The following is a 22,762-nucleotide window of genomic DNA, read 5'->3' as shown; positions in this document are numbered from 1 at the left end:
AGGTGTAAGGACTTCTGGAAATGTATCCTACACAGACACGCAAGTGAAGTGACACACACACAAAGTTCTTTACTGCAGCACCGGGACCACCTAGAAGGATTGGTTGGTGCCGTCTGGTGTAATTGAGTCTATAGATGACTATGCTGTTGTTAAAAAAAAAAAAAAAAATTAAAAAGGATACTTCTCATGAACTGAAATGGAATCTAAGATAATGTACACCATTCAATGAAGAACAGTGTGCATGGCATGATGTGTAAATGGAAGGAAACTTTATGTACCCGTGAGAGTGTGTATGGATATGTACGTATATGCACACAGACAACCTCTAGGACACCCAAGAAACTGGCAACACTTTCTTCAGAGAGAAAGAAGAGGGGTGGCTGGGGTATAGGACCTGCATGGAGATTTGTGTGTCTTTTGAATTTTGTATTGTAAACATACTACCTATTAAATAAAATTGACAACATCACTTTCATTCTTCACAATGCAAAGCTAAAATGTATAAACACATGGGGCGTTAGAAGGAAGCCAGTGTTTCCCACAACTCTGCTTGGGACTTGATGAAAATGTTCCCCTTCAGGAACAAATTAAAAGAGCTCTTTTTTAAGGAAAGCTGGCAATATTTACAGCAATGGCCTTTTCAGAGCAGAGCATGTTCAAACCCTGATGTTGAAAATTAATAAGCCAATGACCAAAAAGTCTATGTATACTTTAGTTCAGGGAGTAGCATCCAAGAAAATGTAATTGTTAATTTTTAAAGTACATAAGCAGTTGAACACAAATGAAGACTTAAAAGTCAACATTTCTAAATACATGGGTCATTTTTCCTGTTTCAAAATAAAGAGAAACTTCCACCTGAATGTCCATCAGTAGAGGACCAGTTGAATGAATCAATCGTGATTCATCCATAAAACAGACTACTATGTAGGGAAGCTGTGATACAGGCTTACTTTGCCAGGGAAAGAGGTTTAGAACATAACCCTAATCACATTTAATTGTGAGTGTCTCCATATACATAGAGAGAAGAGAGAGAAGCAAGAAGAATCTAGAAAAATGTCCATCAAAACATTAACATGAAGTGGCAGATTTCAGCCCCATGTGAGAACCCCTTGTCCCTAGTTGCCTTCCAGCCAGCAATGTCACAGAACATCATTCCCGTCACCGACATGGACACACGGTCTCCTTGTTGAGACTTTCTGAAAAACTTCTGGTTTTATGACTTTGGAATAAGAAAGAGCCTGGCGTGGCTAGAAAATCTGTGGATTATTCCCCCTTCTAGAATTCTGGCACTAAGACATGATGCCTAAAAGCACAACAGCCACCAGTGAAGATTTAACCTTCTTCATTTAACTTTTATTTGCCATTCTGCAATTTAACATTTTTCTGAAAGGTACCCTCTCTTACCTGTGTTAACATTTTGATTCTTTTAGCTAACGTGCAAGTGCTAGTCACAAGCAGGGGGCATCTGTTTGTCAACAGCTACCTCTCAATGGTGACACAGCAAGGGACAGTGGTTCTCAAAAGAAAAACTTTTGTGGGGAGAATCAGGCTGCTTGTTACCCTGAATCTCTTAGGTCCTGGCCTTGTCTGCCCATAGATAAAGTCAGTTTTCCTCTGGCAGACAGGTTACATTTGTTTCTAATATTTCTTGAGCTACTTTCTCTTTCATTTTCCTTCTACAAACCAACTTTTTACAAATCCTCTGATTTCCGTATGTGAGTGGGGCAGCTAGGGTCGCTCTCTCTAGAGTATTTGGAAGGAGTTTCTTCCTCTTGTTCATTGGCCGTCTCCTCGCCTTCCTCCCTCTCCCCCCTGCGCGGCTCACTTGCCTCCATGACCGTCCCCTTGTCACCACTCTCCTCTGGCTTCTCCAGGCTCTCACTGCCTGACACTCCACCCAGAGCCCAGCGACCCTCCCACGGAGAGGGCACCCAGCAGCAGACACCCCCTCTTCTGGCTCCTCTGCCTCTCTGCCCCGTCCCGCAGCTACCGCAGGGTAAAGGGTATGCCCAGAGCCAGACTGACCACATTCTCGCCAGCTGTGAAACGCCCCCTCTGTCTACACTACTTCTCAAGAGGAAAAAGCAATCCTGTTTGCTGAAGCGGCTGTTCGCTTCCTGTTACTTGCAGCACATGCCTTTGGAGGTCACGTGGGATTTCATTTCTCTCTCATGCTTTTTGGTATCGTTTGAACACCGGGTAATAAGCATATTTCCTCTAATCCAAAAGCAGCAGGTCGTTTTCATTACTTCCTACAGTTCAACTGCACATAGCTCATTCATCTGTGGCCTAAATGGCAACGTCGAGGTAGTGCTGAGTGTTCGAGCAAGAAGTTCAAGTACAGATGAGCACAGCCCGGGAGGGTCCACGGCTGGTCTCAAGGGACTTGTGTCTGCATTGTTAGCGCCACCCCTCTGCCCATGGGACTGTTTACCTCTCTCAGGCTACCTGTCTCTGCCTCCCCATGTAGCCGTACCTCCTACCTGTCTTCCTCTTCACCTGTTCCTCTTCTCAAAAACCCTGTTCTAGCCCTGAAAAGACCAAAAGGTATAAATCAAACTCTTTCTAAGTCATCGGTTGTGAGAGTTCTTGCTTAGTAAAGAAATCCTGCCACACTTTATCCCTGTATCTGCTTCCTCAGCACTGAGAAGGAAGAGAGAGAAGAGGGGGAGGCCCCGGGGGAACCAGGAGATGCTATCTGAGGGCGTCGCTTGCCTCACCTTGGTTAGCCTTTGAATATTCTTCTTATAAAGAGAAGACAAGCACTGCTTCACCAGCCCCATGTTGTTATCACGAGTAAAAGTTTCACTGTGCTTGCTCACCAGGTTGCGGAGTTCTGAGGGGTTATTGGTTGAATAAACTTGTGCTAACTCGTGGTATGCGTTGCTAAGAGGCTGAAGGTTTAAAGGTGGGAAGAAATCAGATTAAAACATTAGAGATATAAAATTTGTATAGGAAGCAAAAAGAAAACACGGTACTATATCATGTGCAAGTATATTCAATATCCTTTATTGTTACCTAAGCAATCTATTGCTTAACCTTAACCTATTGTTACCCAGAGCAAATGCCTAGTTTTTAAGACCAAACATAGAAATTCACTATGGAGTGACATATTGTCAAAAAAAAACTGTTATTTCAGAGCAAATAACATTTGCTCTGAACGGCATAGCAGGTGAAAGTATATTGCACTTAATAAATGCATGCGTCTTTTTTCTTTTCCTATTGATAAATTACACTGGGAAAAAAAGAAGGCAAGATTCCTATCATTCTCAACTCTCTTGCTCTCTCTCTCTCTCTCTCTCTCTCTCACACACACACACACACACCCCTCACCAGATGCAACAGGACAATCTATTTTTGACAAAAAGGAAGATAGGAGCAAGAGAACCAATAGCAGCTGAGGGCCTCCTAAGAGCCTGAGCTGCTTTATGCATTTTATATACATTATCCTCTACTTTAAATATTAGGAGATTGGGGCGGAGGTCTGAGAGAATGTGGGATGGTCATGAGGAGCACAGGTGTAACGCGGATTCAAATCTGTGTCTCTCCTCCGAAGTCTGTGTTCTTCACCATGGATGCTAGCCTCATAAACCACGAATGCTGTGAAGGACAGTCATGAAGACGTCGTCTTACGCAACTACTCTTCCTCGAACAGGCCAGCTCAAGGGACCATGGGAGTTCTCCCAAATGATCTGAGAATGGCTACCCTAAACTTACCCTGCCTCTGACTCTTTCATGGGATTCAAGGGACCTCCCTCTCCTCCCTCATCTGTGACTAGGCAGCCCAGAGCCCTAAGAACCACAGCAAGGCTCTGTAGTGAAGGACACAGGGCTGTCTGCAACAAGACAGCATAAAAATCTTCTCATTAGGAAGATTTTCAAATTGATACCCTGAAATTCTGAGTTCTGTACGAATAACAGGGTTAAAATTGTTATCCAAATGACTGTGACCTTATAACCTTTTGAACTGCCCGATTTTATTCTAAACCATGAGGATGTATTTCAAAAAAAAAAAAAAAATCTATTTTTCAATGTGGTCCAAAGCTGGGTCCTCAGTGGAAACAAAAGTTCAGTGAGCAGAACTTGTGGTTTTCATTCAGGGGCTCTAGAAAGATTTCCTAACACTCGGGCAGATGCAGTTCCATAAACTCAGCACTGTCTTTTCAGTACTTTCGCTAAACTGTAACGAAGAAGATCATCATCATCATCAACCTTTACAGGAGCTTTGGCATCTATGGCAATAATTACTCAGAGCAAAAGTTTGAAAACAGATTTCTAAGTAACATTCCCCCCCGGGTCAGTGATCAGAGGGTGCATGGACTGGAATAGAGGCCAAGATTCTGCAAGAACAGCAGCTCCCAGACAATAACGTCCACTATGAAACGTATTAAATGTCTGCTAACTTGAAGCTGCCGGGAGAGCCAAATCACTATAAAATAAAATTACAGAACTACGTATCATTATAATTTCCTTATGGACTTAACATGTCACCTAAGAAATCAATTTAAAAAACTCACCTTAATGAATCTACCCACAATTTGAGACGTATATTTTGGTAGCTGTTGTACTTTTCCAAGTAATATCAAAGAAACTAGAATATACTTTTTATATGATTCCAACATGATATGACTGACCGCCATGGCAGGAGTAGTTATGGCCTGAGCAAGAGAAGAGAGAGCACACCAGGGCAGAAAGGGCAATCAATCAGCCACACGTATCACTTTAATTAAAAACAATTCTTACATTTCGTGCCCTATGAGTATTTTTAATAATGTCTTGAGAACGGATTCTCGTGCTATAAAATTACCCTCTTCAAGTATACCAGACAGTGGCTTCAGTATATTCACCGTACTGTGCAACTATTACCATTACCAAATTTCAGAACATTTTCACCCCACCAAGAAGAAACCCCATATCCACTAGCAGTCATTCCTCATTCTCTTCTCCCTCCAGCCCCAGGAAACCACCATGCCACTTTGTCTCTATGGATCTGCCTAGTCTGGACAGTTCAGATAAATCTGTGGTCTTTTGTCACTGGCCTCTCTGTTTCCAAGGTTCTTCAGTGTTGTAGCAGGTACTGGTGCATCATTCCATTTTATGGTTGAATGATATCCCACCATATGGACAGACCACATTTTGTTTACTCATCCTCAGGTGACGGGCATCTGTCTCCCCTCCCGGCCACTCCGAACGAAGCTGCCACGAACATCAGTGTACGTGTTTGGGGGCAGACATTTGTCTTCATTTCTCTCAGGTATATTTCTAGGAGTGGAATTGCTGGGCCAGGGTGGTAACTCTATGTTTAACACTTTGAGGAGCTGCAGACTGTTTTCCCTAGTGGCTGCACCATTTCACACTCCCGTCGGCAGTTATGAGGATCCCAAATTCTCCACCTGCTCGTCAATGCTCGTTTTTGTTGGCTGTCTCTTTTTAATTCGGGCTGTCCTCGTGGTATCACTGTGGTTGTGATTTGCATGTCCTTGATGACTACTGATGAGGAGTATCTCTTCATGTACCGATGGGTCGTTGGTGTATCTTCTTTGGAGAATCTCTTCGTTGGCCATTTTTAAATTTTAGGTTTTTTTACTGTTGAGTTGTAAGAGGTCTTTGTACATTCTGGTTGCAAGTCTCTTATCAGAGATCTGCAAATGTCTTCTCCTCTTTTGTGGCTGACTTTCTACTCTCTTTCACCCGGATTTATGAAGGTCAGGGAGAAATGAAAACTATCGTACCCAAATCAGCTCAAACATTCCAAATCAAAACCCAAACCACTGAGCCTGTAAGGTGCTTCTTTGAGATGCTACAGAAACATTCAAATGAGTGCATATGTTTACACGTGCAATGATTTCTACTACAGCATTGCTTAAACAGTGAAAAACTGCAATTGACTTACATTCCCACCAACCGAAGACCAGTAAACTAAGTAGGTCAAAGTGTGGTGTGATATGAGAAGACAAAGCTGCTTTCTTTCACTTTTTGCTTTATGTAATGCTGAATGATCTGATTTTTTTCCACTAAGTACATCCGTCTCTTGGATTCTTTTTTTTAAGCAGTAAGAAATCTATATCACCTTCTGAAATTAAGGTACTAATACCATCTATAGCTTCATGTATATTATTAAAACACAGTTGCATGAAGTACCCTAACACTAGACAATGCTGGTCAAGGCAAAATCAGGGTATAAATAGATTTTCAGCAAAAACGTTCCTATCTGTACCAAAAATGTTTTACTTTTAACATTTTAATTATTTGGGATAGAAATATCTTTTCTAAGTGCATTACATACTTTCCTGCCTTTTCCAAAGCCCTCATCACCTTGATATTTCTGGATCATCAATATGTTGTCAGCTATCATACTGGACTATAAAATCATTTGCCCAGTGGCTATGAAATATGTTTATAATTTTCTGAAGAACTAAAGCTTTTGACTATGTACTCTTAAAGAGAAGTCACCTTGGGGCGCCTGGGTGGCTCAGTCAGTTAGGCGTCCGACTTTGGCTCAGGCCATGATCTCGTGGTCCGTGAGTTCGAGCCCTGTGTCGGGCTCTGTGCTGACAGCTCAGAGCCTGGAGCCTGTTTCGGATTCTGTGTCTCCCCCTCTCTCTCTCTGACCCTCCCCCCGTTCATGCTCTGTCTCTGTCTCAAAAATAAACAAATGTTAAAAAAAAAAAAAAAAAAAGAGAAGTCACCTTGAAGGTCCTTACTTGACTAGACACATCCCCCTTTTTTTTCTTTGAGTAAGCTCTACACCCAACATGGGGCTTGAACTCACGACCTTGAGATCAAGACTTGCACGTTCTACCGACGGAGCCAGTTGAATGCTCCTGACTAGACATGTTCTAATGACATCATCCCTGCCCAACAGCACCTTCTGGTGACAATTCCCTGAGGCAATGCTAATAAATACATGCATGTGTATTTATGTCTTAGCATTTTCAACTAAATTGATAGGAATATAAGAAATATTAAACCTCTGACAAATTTCTTAAAATTCTAGTATTAGCCAATATTGTATCTCTTTTTCAGACTCTAAAACATTCTACCAAATTATGCACTATACAGGTCATTACACAGACCAGGGGCCATCACATAGACAAAGCAGGTAGGGGCTTTCCACTGTATGCTCAATACCCTTTGAATTTTGAACCATGAGACTGTTTTACTTATTAAAATAAATAAAACTTAACAAAACACCACACATTGTTTTAGAACAAAAAGACATTTCAAAGATCATTCAGCTCAATCTCTTCCCTTTGTGTAAAGGTCAAGAGACATACAGAACTTAACCTGAATCACACAGGATACGAGTGGCAAAGCCTAGATCAGACCCCACTCATTAGTGCTCTTCCCTCCACTCCTACTGCCCTTCAACTCAAGGACAGTTTACCACCATGTACACGATGATCCCAGACAAATGATCTTTGAAAGGACCTCCACCTGAAACTCAGAGGCCCAAGATCAATCCACACCAGCTGTGCACTTCTTCGAGCATACAAGTTCAACAGAACCTCAGGGGCATTTAGAGAGATGATTACCTGTTCATAAAAGTACAGTGCTCTTTCAAAGTTCTTCAGCCCGGTATAGATCATCCCTCCATAATAATAGTAACATAGAAAGTGCTTTGCATCATAGGCTCCATTCTCTTTACAGATATCCATCATGTCCACATCAAGATATGGAAGGGCAGGCTTAAAGCATTTTGCCAGCAAACAAAGCTGTGAAAAATTTTACATTGAATCGTCATTTTAATTGTACTTGGCAGGCTTTAGCAGGAGCAAATTCATAGATTCCAGAAAGTTCAAGAAAACATTTTATTTACTATTTATTTTTTTAAATTTGAGAGCGAGCGAGCAAGTGAGGGAGGAGTGGAGACAGAATCCCAAGCAGGCTCTGCACTAACGTGTGGGCTTGAACCCATGAACTGCAAGATCATGACCTGAGCTAAGGTTAGACACTTACTGACTGAGCCACCCAGGCGCCCCTGAAGAAAACATTTTAAACCATCTTACTGATTAAAACTGTTCTAAGTGTTGACACATTACTCCGTTTTCCTAAGCATTCAGAACCAAACAGCATGTGTTTATAAAAGACTAAGCAGGCAGGAGATAAAGTACTCCACAGACGAATTAAAGCTCAGCTAATTACTTAGCCTGCCCAGCACCCACTCGGCTTATAGATGCACAAACAAGTGAGTCCTTTTTCTTTTTGAATTAGCAGAATAGAAATAGACCAATATGGTGTGATAAAAATGGCAGTTTTCTTCAATTATTTCTTTTTAATTTCTGAATCGTTTCCATAAGCGTAGGGAATTGCTCAACTCAAACTCAAGACAGCAAGCACATGGCAACGTTTTGTAGCTGGATGATGCTGGTACAGGTGTAGTTACAGGTACAAACTCAGAGCTGTACAATTAAGACTAATGTACTTTACTGTGTGTAGGTCATACCTCAAGCACAAAAGTTTTTTAAAAAATAGAAAGAAAGCACCTTGATGTGAAACTAGAACATGTGTTTGGAATAATCCAGGTACCATGTTATTAATGAAACAATCCATACCCCACAGGAGCTGGTTAAACCCCAGAGCATTATGGTATAATCTGTAGCTGTAAAACATTGATACGGAGACCTCTCCAAGATACATCAAGTAGAAAAAAAACAATGTACATATGAGTTCATACAGATTATTGCTACTGGTACGAAAAAACTGAGAGAAAAATACACATATTTGCTTTTATGTGCATAAAATATCTTTGGAAGGATACACAAAAAACTAACACTGATTTCCTCTGGAAAGAAGAGATGGGTGGCTCATGAGCAAGGTGACTTCATTATCCACCTTCCCTTTTGCCTTCCGGAGTTTGAACCACATAAAATAACATAAAAGTGACTTGGGACATTTTTAACATTGCAAACGTTAACCAGTCTGCTTACTCATCTCAGCAGCCCGCTGGCTGAGACCCATTCGATAGTTTGCGTTCTAGCAGCCAGTTGCAAATTCCCGCACTGATAACGTCCCTACACATTTCAACTTCTAGAACACATCACAGTCCCCACCAAATCGCTCTCCTTTATTGAGCAAGCGCACAGCCCAACTTCCACCTTTGACCCCATGTGACTCACTCCCCTGCTGCTTACCTGGCAGAGATCAGCGTGGACTGAGGTCAGCTGGTTTGTATTCATCTGCATCTTGTCTATGGCTTGCTTAAGGACGCCAATTCCTCGCAGGGGCTGTCAGAAATGACATCTCTTTCAGATAAGTTCTCAAAGATGGCAGCACATTGGATCTTATGTTGTCACTTACAAATAAAAAATAACACTAATTGATAGGTTCCTTTAAAGAACAATATGAGGTTTCCATACTCTTTCAGGAAATATCTGTCCCTATTCAGTCAAAAAACGCTTTCTTAAGCTGTTTCTTGCACTATTTTAGAGTAATTCAGCACCATTTTTTAGGTTATAAACCTTTTTTTCTTATGATGAAGATCAATAATCAAAAGCAATATTACTTTGTCAACAGTTCATTGTATTTACATTGCAACAAACAAAAAATTTCCAAATCATTTACAATAAAGAGCCTGTGCTTAGTAAGCGTAACTATGGCTAAGGACGTTGGCATCTTACCATAGGGCAGTCTAGATATCGTCTGTAAATTCTCTCCACCACCACCATCTCTTAATGGATTATAAATGACAATTGAAACCAATATCATAACTTATAAACAGATCATTTCCTGCCCTGATGATAAATAACAAGACAAAGTTTCAAGTGAGGCAGTCAGTTTCTGAACAGGAGATATGACTCTAGAATAGCTAATAAGGGGCATCTGGGTGGCTCAGTTGGTTGAGTGTATGACTTTGGTTCAGGTCATGATCTCGCGGCCCGTGAGTTCGAGCCCTCTGTCGGGCTCTGTGTTGACAGCTCGGAGCCTGGAGCCTGCTTTGGATTCTGTCCCCCCTCTCTCTGCACCTCCGTGTTCTCTCTTTCAAAAATAAACGTTAAATATATATATACATACACACACACACACACACACACACGTATACACACACACATATACATACATACACATATATATACACACATACATATATACTTATACATATATATATATAAAATAGCTAAATAACTCACATGAGGTTTTCAATAAAGATTTTTTTTAACCATTTCTTTCAAACCACAATTTGTTTAATATTCCTACAAAATCCCAAATGGTTCTTTCTGTCTGGTCTCCTTCCAAGCTCCATCTTCAAGTTCAATTTCAAATAATAATTGAAAACACTCCAAATTATAACTTGTGTCAGTATCACAAAAGTTAAAGACCAAAGAACTGTTTCAGATTAAAGGAGATGAAAGACATAGGACACCCTAATGGAATTCATGACCTGAGATTTTCTTCTGTTGTAAAGGACATTAGGGAAGTAAGTGGCAAAATATGAATAAGGCCAGATTTGTTTAAAAGATGGTATCAACGTTCATCTCCTGATATTTATCATTGTGCTGTGGTTGTAGGAGAGAATGTCCTAATTTTTAGGAAACACTCATTGAAGTATTCAGGGTAAGTGGTAACATATCTGCAATTTTCTTTCCAATGGCGAGAGAGAGAGAGAGAGAGAGAGAGAGAGAGAGAGAGAGAAAGGGTAAGTGGGGTAAAATGTTGACATCCGGAGAATCTGGGTGAAAGGTACATGGGGATTCTTCATATTGTAAAGCTAAAATGTCATAATTAAAAGTTCAAAGTCTGAGCAAACAAAAACCCAGTATATTACTACATAAAGGGCACCAGAACGGTAGCTCCAAAAACATCCACTGCCAGCAGCAGCCTCCCTTGAGGCCCTACTTCCCATGCATCTGAGAGGCCTCACCTGATGTACGAACTGGAGGTCCTCACAGCAGATGCCTGGCGACCACACAGATCTGTTAGGATACTCAGTACTAACCTGGAACCTTAACAAAGGAGTTCATTGTGTAAATCAGAGATTTCTTAAAATATTTGACTAACATTGCTTACCTGTTTCCTTTCCACAAGTGCGTTTGTCAGCTGATGGCAAAGCCCGGCAACTAGAGACGGCAAGGACAAAATGTTGACAACATCAATGACTACACAGGTAAAATGCATTCGGTGGGAAATAACAAAATGTTAGTTGGCTTACAAGTGTCTGTTGCGTATCGAATGTGCTCCCCATTACAAGTGCTGATAAAAAGCTGAACCTGTGAGAATAAGGTTTCGAAGTCAGGAACACTGGGCATGGAAAACTTCACAAATCTGGAATAAAGAGAAAAGAATCAATTCCTCCTGATATTTTACAAGGGAAAATGAAGAAGCCACTGGGGACAGAAGTTCATCCTATCTCCAGTGCTCTATGAAAGTAAATGAGTCACCGATATTTTTAAAAACTAGGAAAGAGTATATGGGACTGGCCCGGTTCTTTGCAAGGTCAAAACACAGAACACAGACACAGATGAAGGCTGAGAAAAATATGCTTAAAAAAGAATTTTTTTTTTTAACGTTTATTTATTTTTGAAAGAGAGAGAGACATAGCGTGAGCAGGGGAGGAGCAGAGAGAGAGGAAGACACAGAATCTGAAGCAGGCTCCAGGCTCTGAGCTGTCAGCATAGAGCCCGATGAGGCGCTTGAACTCACAGCCGTGAGATCATGGCCTGAGCCGAAGCCAGACGCCCAACTGACTGAGCCACCCAGGCGCCCCAAAAAAGAATTTTCAAAAAAGAAAACTCCATTAAACGAGGCCAAATATCAGGCTAATATTCGTGAAGGAACTGAACGTGAACTTTTAACCCAAAGTTTTCAAAACCAGTTTTCTTTTGAGCTCCCATGTAGTTAGGGCTATTTAGTCATTTAAAAACCAGTTGTAGGGGGGCGCCTGGGTGGCGCAGTCGGTTAAGCGTCCGACTTCAACCAGGTCACGATCTCGCGGTCCGTGAGTTCGAGCCCCGCGTCGGGCTCTGGGCTGACGGCTCAGAGCCTGGAGCCTGTTTCCGATTCTGTGTCTCCCTCTCTCTCTGCCCCTCCTCTGTTCATGCTCTGTCTCTCTCTGTCCCAAAAAATAAATAAACGTTGAAAAAAAAATTAAAAAAAAAAAAACAAAAAAAAAAAAACCAGTTGTAGGGGTGCCTGGGTGGCTCAGTCGGTTAAGCGTCCAACTTCGGCTCAGGTCACGATCTCGCGGTTTATGGGTTTGAGCCCCGCGTCGGGCTCTGTGCTGACAGATCAGAGCCTGGAGCCTGCTTTGGATTCTGTGTCTCCCTCTCTCTCTGCCCCTCCCCAATTCACACTCTCTCTGTTTCTCTCTCTCTCTTAAAAATAACCAAACATTAAAACAACAACAAAAAAAACCCAGTCATTTTTCTTGCTCTAAGGATGACAGATTGAAGGGGCACAAGGACTAAGTTCCGACTGGCTGGAGACTGTGACTGTACTTCAGGGGGTGCTGAGGTCCATATGGGAGAAAGAACCAGCTGATGTGCAGGACAGAGGAGTGGGGGAGATAAGAGGCAGGATGTGGATGGTCCACCCTGAGTCACTGGGCAGATGGGGCCTTTCAACAAACACTCTGAGAGGGGACCAGAGACAGGTTTTGGGGAAGAAATCAGATAAGCTACTACCACTCAGGTATTGCTTACAAGTAAACTTCCAGCTTTTTATTTATTTATTTTTTTTAGAGAACTGTTGAAACTAACTTCAAGTAAAACAAAATGGATATTACTGCCTGAACCCAATCTCTCTTACATATTTGCATTTGTCCTTTCCTCTCTGTAGTATCATTCAACTTAACAATGTCACCTCACATCTGTAACTGAACTTTTCTCGTCATCAACATGCAATCAAACGATCTCATTTGGGCTTTACAAGAGGTCAGCATGGCATTGTGATTTCCATCTTACAAACAAAAACAGGCAGCTCAGGACCCCAAGGCTTATAATCGGAAGAACATAATTCAAATCCAGGGTACTGGGAAACAAGTTCAGGGTTCTCTCCAGGTTTTCTTTTACAGATATACAATGGTAAAATGCCTTATAGCTTCAAAATGCTGTCATGCACCTTACCTCACCTGATACACAGCCACATAGAAGGTTGTATGTGCATAAAATATGCACGCTATCCATTTTGTTAGCCAGCAAACACAGACAGCAAAAATCTTTATCCGCCAGCACCATCCAAAAGAACTTGCTGCAACGGTAGACCCGTTCTGTATCTGTGCTGTCCAACACAGTGGCTACAGGTGGCTACTGAGTACTTGACAAGTGGCTAGTGCGACAGAGCAACTGAAGCTTTAATTTTAATTAATTTACGTTTAAATAGCCACCTGTGGCTAGTGGCTACTGTGTGGTAGAGCACTGCTCTTGACCCTTTCATGCTGATAAAGTTTCTTCTCTAAACTCTATTCCTGACACATCTTTGTCTCAGGGGTCCCTGCGCCAGCGAAGCCAGACCCTCGCTTTAAGTCCATTTCCTCTCAGTTTATTTATATTGCTTCAACTTTCATGACAACCCTAACATCCCAATTTCTAATACTAAAACATCAAAAGGAAAAGAATTCTGTCAAGCGCACAGAATTACAAGGAACCCCAACTGAAATAAGGTCTATTTAATTTGGTCTTAAACGGCTTGAACTTGTTTGAAGGCAATCTGAAGCAAAGTTCCTTTGGATCGCTGGTAATTTCACTCAACGTATTCCACTGTGTCCTATTCCATCACCCTTCCCTAGTTTCTTTCCAAGTTAGAAAATGTGGGCAATCTGACAGATTATGTGAATAAAAGTATTCAGATAAATGCAAACTATAGTGCTCACGGCTGAGATGGCCACTTATTTTTTAAAATAAATTTCAAGGGGCGCCTGGGTGGCTCAGTCGGTTGAGCGTCCGACTTCGGCTCAGGTCATGACCTCGCGGTTTGTGATTTCTAGCCCCACGTTGGGCTCTGTGCTGGCAGCTCAGAGCCTGGAGCCTGCTTCAGATTCTGTGTGTCCCTCTCTCTCTGCCCCTCCCCTGCTCACGCTCTGTCTCTCTCTGTCTCAAAAAGAAATAAAACATGAAAAAAAAAATTTTTAATACATTTCAAAATTTGTACAAACAGAATTAAAAAATAACAAAATTGGAAATATAACAAACAAGGATTAGCTAGGAGGAGTAAAATGTAACTGTGAGGACTTGACTTTATAATTGTGCAAAAGAGCTCACTGTTGTTTAACATGGTATACTTTCTACACCAAAAAAACAAAAACAAAAACACCTATAGCCAGAAAGGCTGTAGCGTTCAGGTTTAGCAAGCGTTCGGGTTTAGCACTAAACTGTAAAAGGAGACGCCTCTTACAGAACAGCAAGGACACCCAAGGAGTGCTCTTGTACGTCCAGAGCCCCGAGCACAGTGTCCAGATGGGATAGGTTCTTTGCAAGGAGCTCCCCACTCTTGTTGATCAGTTCACAAAGCTGAGTCATTTGCCCTGGAAAACAGGAATAACACCATCATTCAGTTACAGCACTAACCAAACTAGAGAAACTCTATAACCACAGACTTCATTCCTCAGAGCGAGAAATAATCTAAAGGTGACTTCTTGTATCTCCTTCATTTCAGGTGGGGAAATGGGCCAGCAGGGTCAGAGAAGTGAAATGGCCTTGACTCAAAACTAGACCTCCTATTTCCTTCTGGCCCTGAAAGTTTCTACTTTTCCTCTATTCCCTCTTCGATTCCCCAAGCCAGAAATGCACACATTACTATCACCACCACCCTCACCTCCCTCTCTGTATCCAAAATGCCACCAAATACGATTTTACTTTTAATTTTACTTCCTAAGTCTCTTGGCTCCGTTCCTTTCTCCATCCCCTGCCTTATTCAGACCCTCATCACTTCTTGCCTGGACTACATCATAAATCTTCTAAACGGTCCCCTTACCTCACTCTTTCTCTCCTCCAACCCATACTTCATATTGTACCTGTATGACCTTTCCAAAATGTAAAATCCAATCAAATTACTCCAAAGGCTTTAAGAAGTCCAAATGCTTCAGCCTGGTAAGAGGCCGCTGCACCTCCCCAGCCTTACCACCTGCTTCCACCCCTCTCTCCCCCAACACACACTCTCTAGTCACACTGAGTTCACAAAATTCACTCAACATTCCATGTCGTCTCACCTTTCTGCCTCTACACATCCTATTCTGCAAGCTTGCTGTTCCTCCCTTCACTCTGCTCTCCTGGGTCTTCCACTACCTGACTCATACACTTCATGCAGCAATCGGCCTGGGACTTTGGACCCTCATCTTACCCCCTTTCCCCAAGCTAACTTGAAAAATGTGTTCTCTCTGTGCCCTCTCTGCATCACCTAGGATTGTGGTGGTTGGGTAACTCAACATAAACTCAGGAGGAGAGGCTGTCTCATGTCTCCAGTTTCAGAATACAGTGCTTACTTACCAGCGAATCAATCAACAGCCTGTTAATTAATCTCCTAATTGATCCATCGATTCCCCGCCCCCCCCCCATACCACAATGTTATGTTTTCACAACTAAGGTATAGCATCTAATTAGGCCTGAATTGGTACTCTGAAGTAGACTCACTGATTTTGATGGGCTATTCCGAGACACCATGGCCACACTCTATACCTCCAAATTCCACTAGCTATCTTTTTGGTGGTGGTTGGTGGTATGTATGGAGTTTATATAAGGGAATGGGCAGGGGTGCCTGGACAGTTCAGTCGATTAAGCATCCGACTTCAGCTCAGGTTGTGATCTCACGGTTCATGGGTCCGAGCCCCATGTCGGGTTCTGTGCTGACAGCTCGGAATCTGGAGCCTGCCTCGGATTCTGTGTCTCCCTTGCTCTCTGGCCCTCACTCACTCTCTCTCTCAAAAATAAATAAACATTTAAAAAAATGTATATAAGGGCATGGGCAACAACTTCTTAAGTTTCCTCCTTTATAGTTCTCTTTCACATTTTGAAGTTCAAGCTATATATATCAGCTATTTCTATTTAGTAGCTGAGGGATTTTTTCCCATATCCCCCCCAAAAAAAAAAAAAAAACCCACGTGAATACCAAAAAATTTAAAATCCAAGTGACTGCAGCTTGGTAATTTTGTTTCTGAGGTTTCTATACTATACTTTAAAATTTTTTCCAAAAATAAAGAAATATACTATTATTATCACATGCACTGCAAAGCAGGAATAAAAAAAATCTGTGATCTGATTATGTACTATCTCTCATGATAACACAAGTTGAACAGGAAAATACCATCATTTTATTACAAATCTCACTGGTAAATACAAAATAGCTTCTTCTAGTTAAATAATTGGCTCCCCTCCCCTTTTTACTCACTACTCTATAATTACACTTACAATGATAAGAACCACACAGAAACAAGCATTTCAGTCCATCATTTCCCCCCAATTAAATAGCCAATATAGAGCTGAGACTTAAAATAAAAGCTGGGTCATTATGAAATCGTAAGATAGTTAACTACTGTGGGCCAAGGGAAGAATTAACAGTAAGTGCAGTGCCACAGGGTGCATCTGACATGAGCCCAGAGATGTGGCCAATGAAATTCCCTCTAATCAAAGAAAGCTGGAAATTATGAAGTTCCCTTCACTTAAGGTCCATGTTAGGAAACTCTGAGTAAGTGCAGAAAAAACAGAAACCTCATAAACATTTCCTATGCACTGAGCATGAGGCACAGAAGCCATAGGCAGTCAAAGTATCTTGTTTATCTCTGCCTGACTGTTCCTAACGCAGTGACTCGCAGAGCACTCATACAGAGCTTTTCAGATAAGTGATCTCACTTGATGCTAAATAGTCCCAGTCCCATTTTGTAAATGAGAAAACTGGCCCAAGAAGCCACTGTCAGGATTCCGAACCAAATCTAAATAACCATACTACACCCCAGGAAGGAGAAACCAAATACTTGTAGCATAAACGAATGAATGAATGGTTCCTTCATTCATGGAGGCTGCAAGTTTGTGTCTTACCTGTGAACCTAGTTTCTATCAATAATAAGGGGAAAAAAGTATTTCATTAGGCATGGCTTCAACCCGGTCAGTTAACTTGCACCAGTGAGGTAAATCGCACTCCTCCATTTTTACAAATGGAGATAAAGATTCAAGAGATTAAAGGTGACTTATCCAAGGTAGGCAGCTCCTAGAAGTTTACAATTAACAGCTGTTAGCAATCATTTGCAACTGTATCTATCGCACCCGAAATAACAGGTACTGTTTCAAGTACTTTTACATGATTTCTCTCATTCAATCCCAACAACCCTCTGAAGTAGGGTCTTATTTTTATTTTAGAGATGAAGAAACAGGGTACTTAAAGGGACCTTCACAGCCTGCAGCTAATTCATTCGGAGTCCAGCGCTCTATACTCAGGTGATGAGCTGAATGAACCAAAAAGCACGAAAATTTAAGTAGTAATGGTCACAGTTCTACCCCTGGAAATGCAGCCCTACGAGTGAGTGCTCCCTCGGCATTCAGCGGGACTAAAATAGGCGCGGAGGCTTCCCGAGGGCACGCCGGCCGGCCAAGGCGAGCCTCCGAGCCAAGGCACCCAGAAAGGATTCGCCTCGCGCCCGCTACCCGCGGCCTAGGCCGGAGGCGGCCAGGCGCCACCGGGACAGACGAGGCGGTGCACCAATCAGCGCAGGGAAGGGAGGCCGAAGAGACCAACGGGCGCTCGGGAAGGCGTCCAGCGGAAGTCACCGCCCCCAAAACTGTCAAGCGAAGCGCCCGAGTGGAAGGGGCCCGGGCCGGGGGGAGGAGGGTCCGGGCGGCCCCAGGGAGGGGAGATAGCCAGGCGGCCGAGCACACTGGCCGGCAGACTAGAGCAACGAAGACCGAGAGCGCGAGAGGGCTGCTTGAACTCAGCCTCGCCCGATCCCGCCCTGGTCTAAGCGCCGCAACCCCGAGACCAGCCCCGGAGGCGAGGTTCGGCACTAACAGGGACGTCCCAGCCGTCCGCGCTGGCGGCTAGGGATGCAAGCCCGTCCCCGCGGCCCGGGGGGCCCTCCCAGGCCCAGCTCGGCGGCCCAGGGCCTCACCTTGAGCCGAGAGCTGTCGGACACTGTTCACGAACTGCTCCAGGGCAGACGCCATGTTTCCCCCCCGGCGGCCCGAGCAGCAGAGGCAGCTCACGCGGGAAAAGGAGGCTGCTCTGGGAGGAGGGGCCGCGGCGATCCACCACAGGGCCTCGACAGCAGCCGGACGTCACTTCCGCCGGCTCAAGCACCGCGAGATCTCACCTACCTGGGGGCCAGTTACTGTTTCCATGGAAACAGCTCCGCTACTCACCGTAGCCGGAAGTTGGCTTTCTTTTCCTTCGCTTTTTATCCCGTTCCCTTGTGAAACTCCTCCTGCTGTTTAGTGGGCCTGTGAGCAAAGGAAGACGCTAAACTCATAATTAGGCGCATATTTCCCGGATTTTGCTTGGAATGACCGTCCCGTTTTCCACCTAGACAAATCCTTCACGCCTGGATTAATTGCCACCTCTTCCACGAGGCTTTTCCTGTAACGAAGACTGGAGCCAGGCAGGCTGCCTGGATTCAGATCCCTTTCCTACTACTTAGTAGCTGCGTGAATTTGGACAAGTTTACTTGGCCGTCCCCTGCCTTGTATTACCCATCTGTAAGATTCTTACAATAACCTCAATCACTAAAACAGAACAGTGCACAGCACATAGTGAGGACTGCATTTTCATTCAGGTATATGTTGAATGAATTGATTTCCCCATTTGAAATTGATCTGTCCTACTTCCAGCCGACTCCCAAAGCACTTTGTTCCTCTCATACAGCCACTTCCACTCTGTCGCAGAAAATTGTCTCCAAAGTCCATATCATACCCATTGCTCTTAACTGGCCTGGAGTCCCTTAAATTGAAGCATCTTTCTTACTCATTCCTGTATCTTCTAAGGGCTTACCACGGGATCTGGTCCATAGTGGGGACTGAGCAAATTAGCGTACATTTTGAATTTCATCCAACATATTTATCGAGCATTTACAATGTGCTCTGCTAGGTGTGTAAAAACAGTCCCGCTCCTTCTTCCCTGAAGATAATGAACAGATAAAGACCCCGAAAAAAGCAGTTGTGCTCTGAAGGAATGGAACAAAGTTCTGTAGGATCATGCAACAGAGGAAACTGACCTCGCCTGGGAACAATTGGAAAGACTTTCTTGAAGAAATGACATAAGCTGAGCTCTGAAGAAAGAGTAGGAGTTAGTAAGGTAAGGGGGAAGGAATTTTCCTGAGAGAACAGCCATGGTGGGAGGGAGTTTGCTATCTGAGATTGAGGAATTGAAAGTAGATCAGGATGGTTGGAGAGCAGTGGTATGAGATGGGGCTGCGAGGTAGGCAGGGACCACATCAAGTCAGCTGTGTTAAAGATATTAGACTTTTCCTTGAGAAGATGGGGAAACTGCTGAGAGTTTTATGTGAGTAGCGTCATTGGGTTTGCACTTAGAAAATGTTGTCATGGATGACTTTAAAGAGCCATTTAGGAAGATATTATAGTAGTCAACAAGAAATAATAATTGTATATTGAAAAAGTAGATTGAAATAGATTGGTGAATTTGGGATATGCTTAGATGAATGACTTTAACGCTTGTACTCTAAGATGGAAATGCCCCTGAATGTTCTATGGCAGCACTTGACCCTGAATCTTTGATCTTTGGCAACACATAGGACAGATATTTTGACTTAGGGGACACACTTCTACGGATATACATGGATTTGAATGAAAGCTGAAAAACATTGTGGAGTAGAGCACTATAGTAATTCAAAACAGCCACAGCTGCTAATCCTACTTTAAAATTTGTTGCCTATTTGGATTGTGCCAGCCGCTCCCCAAATGTGGTTCTCCAACCAGTAGCATCAGCATTATCTGGGAACTTCTTAGAAATGCAAATGCTTGAACCCACACTCTAGATTCACTGCATCAGGAACTCTGAGGGTGGGTGGTTACCTGTAATCTGAGATAAACAGGTAATTCTGATGCACACTAAATTGGCAGAGAGGAGCCAGGATACAAATTACACTCCTTTCAAAACAGCTAAGACCCATTCTACCTTTCTGTCTTCCTCTCCAGAAGGAACCGACTGAAAGAGATTGGGGTTATAAGGATAACCTTGAGTATATTCTAATTTACATCTTTTTTAAGGCTAGTCATTTGTAAAATCCGTCAATTACTTGAGACACATTTTACAATAAAGAAAGACACACCAGTGGGTGGAGATGCTACACTTAATCATTTGTTCTTTCATTCTTTGAACACACATCTACTTTGTATCTAATATGTGTCAAGCCCTGTGTCTGTGAACAAGACAGAAGGTCCTTGCCTGCATGAAGTTCTGGCTTGGGGAGCAAGACAGTAAGCAAGCAAATGCACAAAATAACTTCATATAGTTAATATAGGGTCTGAAGAAGTCACGTGGTGATTGGGTGTAGGAAGGTCAGGAAATGTTTCTGAGGTCTGAAGGATGAGAAGAGCCGTTAAAAAAGATCCAGGGGAGGGGCGCCTGGGTGGCTCAGTTGGTTGAGCTTCTGACTTTGGCTCAGGTGATGGTCTCTCAGTCTGTGAATTCGAGCCCCGTGTCGGGCTCTGTGCTGTCAGCTCAGAGCCTGGAGCCTCCTTCGGATTCTGTGTCTCCCTCTCTCTCTGCCTCCAACCCACTTGCATTCTGTCTCTGTCTCTCTCAAAAATAAATAAACATTAAAAAAAAAAAAAAAAAGATCCAGGGGAATAAATTCCAGAGAAAGAGGAGCAAACACGCTATACAAAGATCTTAAGGCCCAAACAAGCTTGGTGTGTTTCTGGGCGGAAAAAAAATGCCAGTGTGGCTAAAATATGGTGAATGAGAAGGATCCTGGTGTCTCTCATGAGTACTACTTGTCTGTAACAATAATAACAATCGCTTAGGTTTGTCCAGCTTTTTCTTTTCTTTTTTTTTTTTTTTTCAATATATGAAATTTATTGTCAAATTGGTTTCCATACAACACCCAGTGCTCATCCCAAAAGGTGCCCTCCTCAATACCCATCACCCACCCTCCCCTCCCTCCCACCCCCCATCAACCCTCAGTTTGTTCTCAGTTTTTAAGAGTCTCTTATGCTTTGGCTCTCTCCCACTCTAACCTCTTTATTTTTTCCTTCCCCTCCTCCATGGGTTTCTGTTACGTTTCTCAGGATCCACATAAGAGTGAAAACATACGGTATCTGTCTTTCTCTGTATGGCTTATTTCACTTAGCATCACACTCTCCAGTTCCATCCACGTTGTTACAAAGGGCCATATTTCGTTCTTTCTCATTGCCATGTAGTACTCCATTGTGTATATAAACCACAATTTCTTTATCCATTCATCAGTTGATGGACATTTAGGCTCTTTCCATCATTTGGCTATTGTTGAGAGTGCTGCTATAAACATTGGGGTACAAGTGCCCCTCTGCATCAGCACTCCTGTATCCCTTGGGTAAATTCCTAGCAGTGCTATTGCTGGGTCATAGGGTAGGTCTATTTTTAATTTTGTGAGGAACCTCCACACTGCTTTCCAGAGCAGCTGCACCAATTTGCATTCCCACCAACAGTGCAAGAGGGTTCCCGTTTCTCCACATCCTCGCCAGCATCTATAGTCTCCTGATTTGTTCATTTTGGCCACTTGTCCAGCTTTTTCAATCTGTAAAGCATTTTCAGATCCACTAGATATTTGCAAATTCATCAGTGAAATAGCTTTACCAAGTAAAGTGACTCAAAAGAAGGGAATAGTTAAAAAAAAAAAAAAGGAAAGGAATAGTAGATAATACTGAGAAAAAAACAGTGTCAGGCACTATCCACACATTCCATTTCTATTTGGAGATCCATGTGGTTCCAGGGAACCTGACTTGGAGATCTGAGCAAAGTGACCCCGGGGAAATCATCCTCACAGGCCATCACCAGTCCCCTCAAGCCACCCTGAGCATATGACTAGGATGATCCAATCAGAGGAAAGCTCGGGACTTCTGTGTCCACTCTTCCCTGCTGGATTGAGCAAGGAAGCCCACAGCTTCTGACAACCACCTCGGAGCCCCAAGGGGAGCAAGGTTTAGAATGAAGCCAATATCTCCAAATACGGAGAAGAGAGGTACAGAAACCAGCCCTGTGCATCTTTGAGTCACCGGATCCATTTTTACCTGCAGTAATCCTTCTTCTAGACCTTTCGCCAAAAAGTATGAGCCAAAAATTTGCCTTGATTGTTTACAGTTTTACTGTTGAAAGTTTATTTAATTATTGAGAGGGGGAGGGGCACAGAGAGAGGGAGAGAGAGAATCCCAAGTAGGCTTTGCACTGTCAGTGCAGAGCCTGACGTGGGGCTCGATCTCGCGAACCATGAGATCATGACCTCAGCCAAAATCAACAGTCAGATGCTTAACTAAGCCACCCAGGCACCCCCAAACTTTTATTGTTTAAGTTCCCATGGTGTTTTCTCTTACTTGTAGCTACAGGCATCCTGATACAGCACTTTAATGGTCCTCCCAAAAAATCCTTGGAGGCAGATTTTATTGTGTGAGGCATAGGGGCTATTCACAAATATTCCATTTATTTTCCTTCCACCCTCCTTTGAAGTTAAGTGTGACTGTGACTATGTGACTTCATTGGTCAATGAAACACAAGTAGAAGTGGCATGTGTCACTCTTGGGGTAGGGGTCTTAAGTGCCAGTGTGCGGTTCCTCCTCTGTCAGGGTGCCCATGGATGCAGGTGTTGAGATGGAACCTCCATCAGCATGGGTCCCTGACTAGGGTGGGTCAAGCA

The 22,762-nt window shown here is 43.0% G+C and overlaps 1 protein-coding gene and 1 long non-coding RNA gene across 2 annotated transcripts in view; one reads left to right on the top strand and one right to left on the bottom strand.

Moving 5' to 3' along the window:
- The window catches only part of COPS3 (COP9 signalosome subunit 3), a 27,064-nt gene extending 8,903 nt beyond the window's left edge, over nucleotides 1-18,161 (bottom strand). Inside the window, exons 1-8 of the mRNA XM_025920313.2 lie at nucleotides 18,029-18,161; nucleotides 14,329-14,458; nucleotides 11,150-11,262; nucleotides 11,008-11,057; nucleotides 9,135-9,227; nucleotides 7,536-7,715; nucleotides 4,518-4,658; nucleotides 2,721-2,894 (exon numbers count right to left, since the gene is read on the bottom strand). Coding sequence (XP_025776098.1) covers nucleotides 2,721-2,894; nucleotides 4,518-4,658; nucleotides 7,536-7,715; nucleotides 9,135-9,227; nucleotides 11,008-11,057; nucleotides 11,150-11,262; nucleotides 14,329-14,458; nucleotides 18,029-18,083 — 936 coding nt within the window. The 5' untranslated portion in view covers nucleotides 18,084-18,161. The remainder of the gene's footprint in view (nucleotides 1-2,720; nucleotides 2,895-4,517; nucleotides 4,659-7,535; nucleotides 7,716-9,134; nucleotides 9,228-11,007; nucleotides 11,058-11,149; nucleotides 11,263-14,328; nucleotides 14,459-18,028) is intronic.
- On the top strand, nucleotides 18,145-22,762 carry LOC147574080 (uncharacterized). The gene is made up of 3 exons (XR_015243903.1): nucleotides 18,145-18,688; nucleotides 19,000-19,206; nucleotides 21,845-22,762. It is a non-coding gene; the product is annotated as an uncharacterized LOC147574080 (long non-coding RNA).

This window comes from Puma concolor, chromosome E1 (genome assembly GCF_028749965.1).
Source record: "Puma concolor isolate L17-30 chromosome E1, mPumCon1.1.hap2, whole genome shotgun sequence".
Classification (NCBI taxonomy): domain Eukaryota; kingdom Metazoa; phylum Chordata; class Mammalia; order Carnivora; family Felidae; genus Puma; species Puma concolor.
Note: the sequence above shows the minus strand (reverse complement) of the source record. Positions and strands in the feature narration are given on the sequence as shown.